A 12,378-nucleotide genomic window follows, 5' to 3' on the forward strand; every position below is an offset into this window, starting at 1 on the left:
GGCAAGTAGAAATTTGTAACAATGGAACAGTGATTAATATATACTAATTAGAAAGTTGCTTTAAAATGAATTAAGCCACACCGCTCTATAATACCCACACTGTCACTTTGTAGGCGTCGTCTCCTTTTATAGACAGGTCTTCTTAGCGTTAGAAAAAAGCTAAGAGTATGTCATTGCTGGTGCTGCCCTGCCAGTGTCACAGCACAAGAGCCGGGTGCTGCTGCTATAGAGCAGACCCGCTACACACTATAAATATACAGATTCTCTCAAATGTTTGTAACCCTCCATGGGAAAAAACTCTCTCAATATTTACCGTATTTTAATATATTTTTGTATTTAAAAAAAAATTCCTGAGCCTTTTTAAAGCATCCCTCAACTGACTAACCTGTTTAATGAAACAATTGTGCCATGTCTAAATGACTTCTTTCAGTTGGCGGTGTCATTGGGCCCCATAGTCCCCTATTCCAAATTGCATACATTTTGCATTAAGTTTGTGTGCAAGCTAGAATGCTTTCTGTGCCATCTACTTGCTAATAGTGTCATCGGTATAATTTCTGTATCCTCAACATTACACAGTTATCCAGTCGTTGCTGATAACCGTATCACCTGAGATATTACAAAAGAATAGGTAATGTGGAAAGGGAGTGGAATCCATTTTTATTGTTGTTTGTACCCCCACTGTGAGAATTGCCCACACTTTCTGCTATGACAGGAAGTAAATCTCTGCCAGAGGCACTCAAAGATGAACCCTTTTCTTGTAGCGTGCAGAAGAGTTATACCCATCATTTGCATTTCCAGTTCCTGGAACCCCCAGGGCTCATATTAAAACAATAGAGGTACTGGGACAGGAAGTCAAGCAAAAGGCTACAACCCATCACTGCACTATCCAAGTCTCAAAAAAAAAAAAAAAAAAAAAAAAAAAAAATTTATATATATATATATATATATATATATATATATATATATATATATATATATATATATATATATATATATATATATATATATATATATATATATATATATATATATATATATATATATATATATTTATATTCTTACTTTGCAGTTGGGCTTTCATTCTGCTTATATGAGAAATCCTCCACCTTTGATTTCCCCCCCCCCCCCTTTATGTTGGAAAGAGGACCAGACTACATTTCAATTTTCTTTTTATTCCTTTTCTTTGCAGTCTAGAAGAAGTGGAACCCCCGGCCTATAACGCTCCCAGCTATGAAGAAGTGATGAGGATTGGATACGGAGCACCGGAGCTTGCAGACACAGACGGAAATCAGAGAATAAGCATGTCCCTTCCATCTTATGAGTCTCTGACTGAACTCGATGAGTCTACTCCCACCAGGCCCAACACCACCTCAGCAAAAGCCGGGCAGGCGCAAAGGACAAACTCCCGATCGGGCAAAGAGAAAAAACCCTTGAATGTTAGGAGGATTAAATCTGACAAACTCCACATGAAGGAATTCAGATTAAATCTCTCTGGTCGCACCAAGCAGACCGAAATTCAGAAAATTGAGCCTATAACGCCACCTCCACAGTATGAAGACAAACAAATTGGCTCTACCCAGCCTGTCTAAAAAAAACTTTTCCTGTGGCAAAAGTAGTTTATAGTTAATATTCGCGAAATTTTTGTACATTACTGTGGTGTAAATTGTTACCACTTTTTAAAATTATCCAGTGCCTTAATGTATTATTTTTGTGACTGACAAGATTTTTATTTTTATTTTTCTTGTTTCTGTTTAGTGAAATATTAGCTCTGCATACCTCGAATTTGGAGTCAGAATATCAGAAACTCCATTCCTTCAAAGCAAACCCTTCACAAATCTGGGCAGTATAAACTGGGAATATGATGAAAAAGAAACCAAACCCAGGGTTTATCTTCAGGGAAAACTGCATGCCAAAATAAGTAGTTCTGGAGCTTTATTCATGAATGTAGCCATCCTCACTGAGCCTAAGCAAAAGGGTGATATAAACGTTCATAGAAAATGTATATTTTTCATGGTTCTTCCAACATCTTTTAGTCTTCAAAACAACTTATCAATGTGGCATTACATTCCTTGCATATGATTAAAATGCCATGTACTTAAAGAGACACTGAAGCGAGACTAAATCTCGCTTCAGCTCTCATATATAGCAGGGGCACGTGTGCCCCTGCTAAAACGCCGCTATCCCGCGGCTAAACGGGGATCCCTTCACCCCCAACCCACCCCCCGCAAAAGCTGGTCGGAAAATGGTCGCTGGCTGTCTCTTCCTGGAGGCACGGGCTAACAGCTGCAGCCCTGCCTCCCAGCGCGTCTATCAGCGGTGCATCGCCGCCTCTCCCCCGCCCCTCTCAGTGAAGGAAGACTGAGAGGGGCGGGGGAGAGGCGGAGATACGTGCTGACAGACGCGCGGGGGGCAGGGCTGCGGCGGTTAGCCCTGCCCCAATCAGGAAGCGCTCCCCCGCATTACGAGGGGGTTTGGGGGGACAGGGACCCCCGTAAAGCCGCGGGATAGCGGCGTTTTAGCAGGGGCACACGTGCCCCTGCTATATATGAGGTCTGAAGCGAGAGCTATTCTCGCTTCAGACTCTTTAAAGCCCAGCTAAGCCCACAATTTGAATTTGGCAAAATATAGTCAGAGCAGGTGGCCACAGAAAATGCATATAGAAGAAAAGGGGTGGACAGAATACTTTTCATGGGCCAAATGTGCTTGTTACTGCAGTACAGTCTGCTTCCTGTTATCTCTGGGATTCAGCTGGTGCAAGGGTCAAAAGTAGGAAGAACAGTAGGTGTCTGATTACATTCCCTGACATCCCTGTATTACAATGCAAAACAGGTGTATACTAAGGAAGCGGTACCTTGTAGGTCACAGGCATTGGGTAGTAGGCACTAGGCACTTGTAAGGCCTTGGTCTGCTAAAAGGAATCTGTTATAGTCTTAAATCCATATGGATAGGTAACACAATAAATTTTTTGACATGAAAAGTTCAGTTCTTATTGCTATATTTATCATTTATACTGACTGCTTTGAGAATGTTACTTGTATAATGTTTGATTTAGTTTAGCTTTAAGGAGTACAAGTTAGTACCATTGCTGTGCATGTGGGACCAATGGATAATTTCAGTGATGAACCAATGTTGTTCAGGTATAGACCACTGTTTTTTTGTTTTTGTTTTTTTTTTTGTTTATTTTGTTTTTTGTGTGGTCCAGTCATTATCCCTGTCACCATCCATAATGGATCATTACATCCTAATGATCTGCAACTTTGTTTGGTTCCTACTGTATATCATTGGGGTTTCATCAGTGATTTGCTTTTCAACTGAAGCATTTCTCAAATTTCCACTAGAGGGTGCTAGTGCAGTTCTTAATTGTTAAACACTGTGATAAACTTCTTACAGTTTTCAAAGTGACCCTGTAGTGAAAGGAATGTAGAGGCTGACATATTTACTTCCTTTAAACCATGCCAATTGCCTAGCTGTTGTGCTAATCATTTTGGCTAGAATCGTGGCTGGTACACACAAGTGTCCATTGTTACAGCAACTGACAGTGAATTCAATTGTTAAAGGCATGTGATCATTAGGAAAGCCAGGCAATTTCTATTGTTTAGAAGAAAGTAAATATGCCACTCTCCATATCTCTCTCTACAGGGTCACTTTAACAATCTTCAGTGCCATCTCTGTGAGGCAGATTGATCAAGACAGGAGCAAAAAGAAATTTGGGTAACAATCAGAACCCCCAGTTTCATTTTATATCTGAAAAACGATTGGTTGTTCTGAGCAATTGCAGCACTTTTGCTGTCATTTGTGTTGTACTTGGCTTGATGAATTGCCCCAGCATGTTTTTGTTTTATTGTCCTGCTTGTGTTTTCATTTGTACATGGTGGTGATCTTTAGAAAAACTTGTTTAGAGGTGCTGCTCTATAGCAACCCAACAAAGTCCTCTCCACTTTGGCTGGAGACCCCATGTGTAAAAAATGAAGTGTTAGACCTGAACCATATATAAAAAGGTACAGGGTCACTTTAAGGCTCCAGCTGTAGGATTAAAACATGGAAATTCTAGCACTTTACGTGTCAGTTTGTGTGACTGCTGTGCCTTCACGTATGACCTAGATCGGGACTGCAGACACTTAATAGTAGTCCCACATTAATCTGTCTAGGCAGGTTTACTGGAACGCAGAGGCTGTCCTGAATCAGTGCCTATGAGTGGGTGTTTCCCTCCATCTATAGCAGTGATGGCTGACCTTGGCAATCCAGCTATGGTGGAACTACAAGTCCCATGGGGCATTGCAATACTCTGACAGCTCTAAGCATAACTCAGGGAGGCAGAGGCATGGTGGGATTTGTAATTTTGTCACAGCTGGAGTGCCAAGGTTAGCCATCACTGATCTATAGCCTAGCTTTCTGCTAAGCCACTGTTATTAGCCAAGCCAAAATCTCTCAATGATATATTGACATGGAAATGCTGCCGGTCTGTAGTGCGCTGTACTTTGAAGGTTTAGGCCATGTTCACAGAGACCGTTGCCTGCAACAGCCAGAATGCAACTGATTGGGAAACGGGTGATTTGTGTTACCCATGCATTGTGTTGCACTATGGGATGCAGTGAAACACACTTTTCATTGAACTGTATGCTTTACTGTGTGTGAACATTTTGTGGTACCATGCCGCTTCCCGTTTTACTGCAATCCTCCCACTGCACTGTGCACTGTGAACACTGTGTTGCAGTGTTAGGAAGTGACCATGGCACCGCACCACTGTGGAATGGGGCCAAGGCTGGTGACAGGAGGGGGTTCAGCGGAAGTGCCAAGCTCTGTCATACCTGGAGGATCATCTGCACTTGGGGAAGGAGCTTTTCTACATTCTCCCGAAAATCTCCTTTATGGGTGAAGGTATTCCTTAAAAACTCTTTTTCTATCTTATTAAATCGCTCTCTAAACCGAAATCCAGTAGATACGTATCCCAGGGTGTTTTGTGGCCTTGCCTATGTCAGGCGTACTGCTGTTTGTGTCCAGTTGTTAATTGTGTAGTATGCTGTTCTTTTAAGTACGAAAAAAGTGTATTTTAGTTCTTCAGCTTTTTCTAATAAATTGTGTAAAAGATGTTTGGTTTTGGCTATTCTTATTAATGTTATTACAGCAGTCAGATTAGGAGCTTCTGTTTTTAATTCTGCAGCATGGATTGGACAAGACACCAGCCACACATGGATCTGTGTATGTTTATAACAGCAGGATGCTGCTAGATGCTGATGTTTCATCTCCCACTGTCTCTCTCCTGGGACTCTGTGCGACTCCAGAGGCCCCATCAGGTGTGTGTGTGTCAGAGCTGCAGAAATATCTACTGTATGACTGTTGTGCAGCTGGCAGCACTCTGCACATTTTTTCAGTTCACAGTTGATTTGGCCTTTAACCTTTTCTGGGCCACGGTAGTTGAAATCCATGTCCTGCTGGTGGCTGCGCAACTCTAACAGGACATAGATTTCAACATTGCCATTCCCCGCCACGGCTCACTCGCCCAGGCGTCTGTATGACGGCAGAGCTCTGAGCCGGTCAGGAGCCAACTTCATTGGCTCTTGACCCCATGATCACTGAGCCAATTCCATTCCTGACCGGCACCCAGAGCTCTGCCGTCATAGCGACTGCGGAGAGAGGGGCCTGCGACAATGGGAGAGCGGTGGGTATGTGTGGCAATTCGTCGATAAGCGGCATTTGTTGGTACCAGCCGTCTCTGGTCCTTAATCTCTTCCAGACATCGGTAATTGAAATCTATGCCCTGTTTAGGAGCAGTTATCCCTGCTTAGATTTCAAATATTCCCGCCACGTGATCTTTCCGTCTGCTGCTGTCTTTGTCACTGTACTTGTGCGCTCTGCTGTCACTCTGACAGCAAAGCTTTCATATAACAAGCAGGATTGGCACCAGACTCCGTAATTGCTTTGAACCAATCACAGTAATCACTGCACTTAAAAGGGCTCTGACCACTCTGGTCTTAAAGCGGCCAGAGCCGTCTGGTCCGGAAAAGGTTAAAGTGTACCTGAGATGGCCTGCAATAAAAAATTAATATGGACCTGGGGCTTCCTCCAGCCATGAAAAAGGATTGCCCCAGAGCTCCAACCACTGACAGTTGTAGCCGGAGCAGTGCTTTTCAGCGCTGCTAGATTTGGGCGCAGCCAGCGCCGCCATAGACTGTAATGGGAATCAGTCTATAGCGGCGCTCAGTGAGGAAGGTCGGCTCCGTCAGAAGACGGAGCCGAAGTTGCTTAAAAAACACAATAATTCGGCCTCCAGCAATCGCTGGAAGCCGAATTATTTCATTCCCCCACTATCCATGTCGGCCTGGAGGGGGAATAGTAATTAAAACGCCCCGGACTTGTGCAGAAGCAGGACCAGCCATTTAACAGCTGGATCCTGCGCCCAAGTCTACCAGCGCCGTATTCAAATGTACGCGTTGTAGCACCAGGAAGTCATCCAACATACACCCAGATCCCACAGAGGTGTACAGCCAGATGGAAAGAATAGAAAAATCTGTGTCTCCACCTGGATTTTGCAATATTAGCTTAATTTATTAGTGGCCATATAAAGCACAACATTTCGGGCACACAGGCCTTTGTCAAATGCCCCCTTCGGCCTGATCGCTCCTTCACTGCCGTCTTCCACCTTTTGGATCCTCCATAAGGGCTCCTGTAAGTTTGGTCAGTTTGCGGCTGCGCAGTAGTACCGCACAGGTGCAGAGTGCTCCAAGCCACGGAAGCGTGATGATGCGCAGTAAGCCCCGAGTGACCAATCCTACAGGAGCCCTTACAGAGGATACAGAAGGCGGAGGACAGTGTTGAGGGAGAGATCAGGCTGAAGGGGAATGGAGGAAGCCCCAGGTTAGCAAGGTGTTAACGCTTACCTGAACTAAAATATGAAAAGTCAAAATAAACATACACAAGTCATACTTGCCTCCCGCATAAGTGTACTCGTCAATCTTTCTTCCCTCCTGTGTCCTGTTTGTCCACTTTGATCAATGGAATTCTTTGTCCTCCATTTTGAAAATGGCCATTACCCCATAACCGCTTCATGTTCAGCACATGGTTTAAAGGGAATCCGAGGTGAGAGGGATGGAAGCTACCATATTTATTTCCTTGTAAACAATGCCACTTGCCTGGCAGCCATGGTGACCTTCTGGCATAAGTAGTGTCTGAGTCAAAACCCTGGAACAAGCATATGGCTAACCCAGTAAAACCAGAGTCAGCTGAGTCAGAGTACCTGATCTGCTGCATGCTTGTTCAGGGTCTATGGCTAAAAGTATTAGAGACACAGGATCAGGAGGACTGCCAGGCAACCGGTATTGTTTAAAAGGAAATAACTATGGCAGCCTATATGTACTTCTTACCTCGGGTTCCCTTTAACTGTAATATCGCCCACTTGAGCTATAGGGAAGCATGGACAAGAAGAAAACAGTGAGCTTCTGAGAGAAACATATGGTGAAAATATTCATTTGCAGGTACATCGTGTTTAATTTAAATAATTTTACTCTGTTCAGGTTCATTTTAAAGTGGACCTGAACTCAGAACATCCACTCTGCTCTAAAAGATAGCGACTGCTTCACGCCAAATTGCTTGAGCACGGCGGCAGCCCCCTTACCGCCTATTGCCAATTGGCGTGCAGTCCTGAGGGCGTGTTTTTCAGGAGATCGCACATCTCTGCTTGAATGACGGAGCTCCGCTCTCCCAGCGGCGATTACTGCTAGGAGACTATTAGACGGCGAAACTGACGTGTATTAGCACTGTACAGCGCTGCGATCTAAGGCAGGGCTGTACTGGGGACAGCAGTGTCACTCGGCTGTCTTCTCCAGAGGCACAAAGGTGATCCGCTGTCATAGGCTGATGCCTATGACAGCCGATCGCGCTGATTGCCTGGTGGGGGGAGGGAGGAAAGATAGTAAAAAATAAATAAAATTAAAAAAAAGCAAAGATTTATTGAAAAATAAACGTGAGGCCTCCTGCGTCCCAACCAAATATTTCAAGGTCTACCCGAATAACAAACCGTGGTTCTCCAACAAGCTACGGCTACTGCGGAAACGTAAGGAGGCGGCTCACAAGGCGGGAAACCAGGAGGATTTCAGGAAGGCGAGGAACGCTCTGAAGCAAGAGCTGAGAGCCGCAAAAAAGGAGTTTGCTGAGAGGATGAAGCAGAACCTGCGCTCGAACAACTCACGAGCGGTATGGCAAGGGCTTAAGGCTGCCACCAACTACAAGCCTCCACCGCAACATGCTACACCCAGCCCTGAATTAGCTGAAGAACTAAGCAGATTCTATCACAGGTTTGAAAAGCAGGCTGAGCCTGGGGGGAACCCGCCACCTCCCCCCCCAGCCCCCGCGCACAGCGACCCAGGTGAGGACTCACTCTCTCTGGAAGTGAGGGAGGCAGATGTTCGGCACCTCCTGTCCACGCTAAATGCCAGGAAAGCCTCAGGACCTGATGGTGTGTCCCCAGCCTGCCTCAAATCTTGTTCGGAGCAACTTGCCCCCATCCTCTCCGCCATCTTCAGCAGGTCACTGTCAGAGGGCAGAGTCCCTGCGTGCTTCAAGAGGTCCACCATCATTCCTGTTCCTAAGAAACAAGGCATCTCTGACCTCAATAACTTCAGGCCTGTGGCCCTGACGTCCGTTATCATGAAGACCCTAGAGAGAGTGGTCTTATCCACCCTCAAGCTATCCACCTTGCCCCTACTAGACCCACTCCAGTTCGCCTACAGAGCAAACAGGTCCACTGATGATGCTCTAAACATCTGCCTGGAATACACATCTACAACCATCTGGACAGGAAGGATGCGTATGCCAGAGTACTGCTATTAGACTTCAGCTCGGCATTTAACACCATATGCCCACGCACCCTCCAGAATGTCCTGGCCGCACTTGGGGTCCACCCCACCCTACGCCTATGGATCGTTGACTTTCTCTCTAACAGATCCCAAGTTGTCAGGCTGGGGGACATCTACTCACGAGAAGTGATAACCAACACAGGGGCACCCCAGGGCTGCGTCCTGTCCCCGTTGCTCTTCTCACTCTACACTAATGATTGTAGATCCGTGGTAGACTCTGTCAAAGTCATCAAATTTGCAGACGACACCACCATTGTTGGCCTTGTAACTAAGGACAACATCCAGGAGTACCAGCAGCAGGTAGAAAGACTATGCCACTGGTGCAAGGAGAACAGCCTGGTGCTCAACACGGCCAAAACCGTCGAACTTATAATTGACTTTAGGAAGTCGGCTCCTACCCCTCCTCCCATCTACATCGATGGCACCGAGGTGGCCAGTGTGCCCTGCGCTCGCCTGCAGGGCACCACTATCTCCAACGATCTCAGTTGGAGGGTCAACATCACGACAACCCAACGGAAAGCCCAGCAGAGACTCTTCTTCCTCCGCCAACAGCGGAAGTTCGGCATGGCGCAGGAGATCCTAACATGCTTTTACACTGCCACCATTGAATCGATCCTCTGCTCCGCCATCTTGGTCTGGTATGTGGGTGCCACCGCCAGCGACAGGCACAAATTACAGAAGATCATTAAGTCAGCGGAGAGGGTGATTGAGAGACCTCTGCCTCCACTTGACCACCTGTACAGCACAAGACAGAGCCAGGGCACTGAGGATCTCAAGCGACCCCTCTCACCCAGGACACTGTTTTTTCACCCCACTTCCACTGGGTTGGAGGCTTCGAGCCATCCCCACCAAGACCACCAGACACAAGAACTCGTTCTTCCCGATGGCCGTTAGCCTCCTAAACTCCCTTAATATTCTACCACCCTCTATCAGCTCCCTACCGCCTGCATAGGAGCGGTAGAGTTCAGTAGTGTGTGTTTTCGTAAGATGAATACTGAGCTATATGTACATCTAATGCTGACTGTAGAATTGTGTATGTCTATATTTGAGTTGCTTTTCTGTATTTCTTTCTATGTACTGCTCCATTGTGCCAAACCCAATTCCGGGCTTGACCCAGTCATGCTTGGCGAAATAAAATGATTCTGATTCTGATAATATAATCAAATAAACATTTTGGGAGCGATCACAGCCCACCAACAGAAAGATCTGTTGGTGGGCAGAAAGGGGGGGGGGGCGGGGGTACCAAATCTCTTGTGTGCTGAGTTGTGCGGCCCTGCAGTGAGCCCTTAAAGCTGCAGTGGCCTCAATTGTTAAAAATAGCCTGGTCACAGGGGCGTAGCAATAGGGGGTGCAGAGGTAGCGACCGCATCGGGGCCCTTGGGCCAGAGGGGCCCTCCCTCAACTGCTGTATTAGCTCTCTATTGGTCCTGTGCTCATAATAATCACTTCTATAGATACTTTGAATAGTGGTAATCAATAACAAACTGCTCCCCATCCCTTTCTTGCACCTCTGACACTGTAGTTGCCATTGGCAGGTTTTGGTGCGCTGTATCAATTGTTATGTATAGAGTGCTGGGGGGGCCCCATTGTAAAACTTGCATCGGGGCCCACAGCTACTTAGCTACGCCACTGCCTGGTCACTAGGGGGGCTTAAAGTGAACCTCCAGACTAAAAATCTACTCAGCACTGAAAAGGCCTGGTGTTTCTTTAAGTTTCACAGCATCAGAACTTTGTTTTTCTTACATAAGCCTTATTTTTAGCTGCACAAAAGCTTAACCACTTGAGGACCTAGGGCTTTACCCCCCTTAAGGACCGGCCACTTTTTTTCCATTCAGACCACTGCAGCTTTCACGGTTTATTGCTCGCTCATACAACCTACCACCTAAATGAATTTTGGCTCCTTTTCTTGTCACTAATAAAGCTTTCTTTTGGTGCTATTTAATTGCTCCTGCGATTTTTACTTTTTATTATATTCATCAAAAAAGACATGAATTTTGGCAAAAAAATGATTTTTTTAAACTTTCTGTGCTGACATTTTTCAAATAAAGTAAAATTTCTGTATACATGCAGCGCGAAAAATGTGGACAAACATGTTTTTGATTAAAAAAAAAACCCATTCAGTGTATATTTATTGGTTTGGGTAAAAGTTATAGCGTTTACAAACTATGGTGCAAAAAGTGAATTTTCCCATTTTCAAACATCTGACTTTTCTGACCACCTGACATGTTTCATGAGGGGCTAGAATTCCAGGATAGTATAAATACCCCCCAAATGACCCCATTTTGGAAAGAAGACATCCCAAAGTATTCACTGAGAGGCATAGTGAGTTCGTAGAAGATATTAATTTTTGTCACAAGTAAGCGGAAAATGACACTTTGTGACAAAAAAAAAAAAAAAGTTTCCATTTCTTCTAACTTGCGACAAAAAAAAATGAAATCTTCCACGGACTCACCATGCCCCTCTCTGAATACCTTGAAGTGTCTACTTTCCAAAATGGGGTCATTTGTGGGGTGGTTTTACTGTCCTCGCATTTTGGGGGGTGCTAATTTGTAAGCACCCCTGTAAAGCCTAAAGGTGCTCATTGGACTTTGGGCCCCTTAGCGCAGTTAGGCTGCAAAAAAGTGCCACACATGTGGTATTGCCGTACTCAGGAGAAGTAGTATAATGTGTTTTGGGGTGTATTTTTACACATACCGATGCTGGGTGGGAGAAATATCTCTGTAAATGACAATTTTTTAATTTTTTTTACACACAATTGTCCATTTACAGAGATCTTTCTCCCACTCAGCATGGGTATGTGTACAAATACACCCCAAAACACATTATACTACTTCTCCTGAGTACGGCGATACCACATGTGTGGCACTTTTTTGCACCCTAACTGCGCTAAGGGGCACAAAGTCCAATGAGTACCTTTAGGATTTCACAGGTCATTTTGAGAAATTTCGTTTCAAGACTATTCCTCACGGTTTAGGGCCCCTAAAATGCCAGGACAGTATAGGAACCCCACAAATGACCCCATTTTAGAAAGAAGACACCCCAAGGTATTCAGTTAGTAGTACGGTGAGTTCATAGAAGACTTTATTTTTTGTCACAAGTTAGCGGAAAATGACACTTTGTGAAAAAAAAACAATAAAAATCAATTTCCGCTAACTTGTGACAAAAAATAAAATCTTCTATGAACTCACTGTACTACTAACAGAAGACACCCCAAAGTATTCTTTCTAAAATGGAGTCATTTGTGGGGTTCCTATACTGTCCTGGCATTTTAGGGGCCCTAAACCGTGAGGAGTAGTCTTGAAACAAAATTTTCTCAAAATGACCTGTGAAATCCTAAAGGTACTCATTGGACTTTGGGCCCCTTAGCGCAGTTAGGGTGCAAAAAAGTGCCACACATGTGTAAATGGACAATTGTGTGTAAAAAAAAAAAAAAAAAAATCAAGATTGTCATTTACAGAGGTATTTCTCCCACCCAGCATGGGTATGTGTAAAAATATACCTCAAAACACATTGTACTACTTCTCCC

The 12,378-nt window shown here is 44.8% G+C and overlaps 1 protein-coding gene across 3 annotated transcripts in view; it reads left to right on the plus strand.

Moving 5' to 3' along the window:
• LOC137521378 (EF-hand domain-containing protein D2-like) overlaps nucleotides 1–12,378 on the plus strand; it is a 195,333-nt gene that overhangs the window by 107,030 nt on the left and 75,925 nt on the right. The window contains exon 3 of one of the 3 annotated variants that reach the window (XM_068240537.1): nucleotides 1,190–2,135. The exons of the other annotated variants lie outside the window; for them this stretch is intronic. Coding sequence (XP_068096638.1) covers nucleotides 1,190–1,589 — 400 coding nt within the window. The 3' untranslated portion in view covers nucleotides 1,590–2,135. Of the gene's footprint in view, nucleotides 1–1,189; nucleotides 2,136–12,378 lie in introns of those variants that run through there. 3 annotated transcript variants of the gene reach the window in all.

This window comes from Hyperolius riggenbachi, chromosome 6 (assembly GCF_040937935.1).
Source record: "Hyperolius riggenbachi isolate aHypRig1 chromosome 6, aHypRig1.pri, whole genome shotgun sequence".
In the NCBI taxonomy this organism is placed as follows: domain Eukaryota; kingdom Metazoa; phylum Chordata; class Amphibia; order Anura; family Hyperoliidae; genus Hyperolius; species Hyperolius riggenbachi.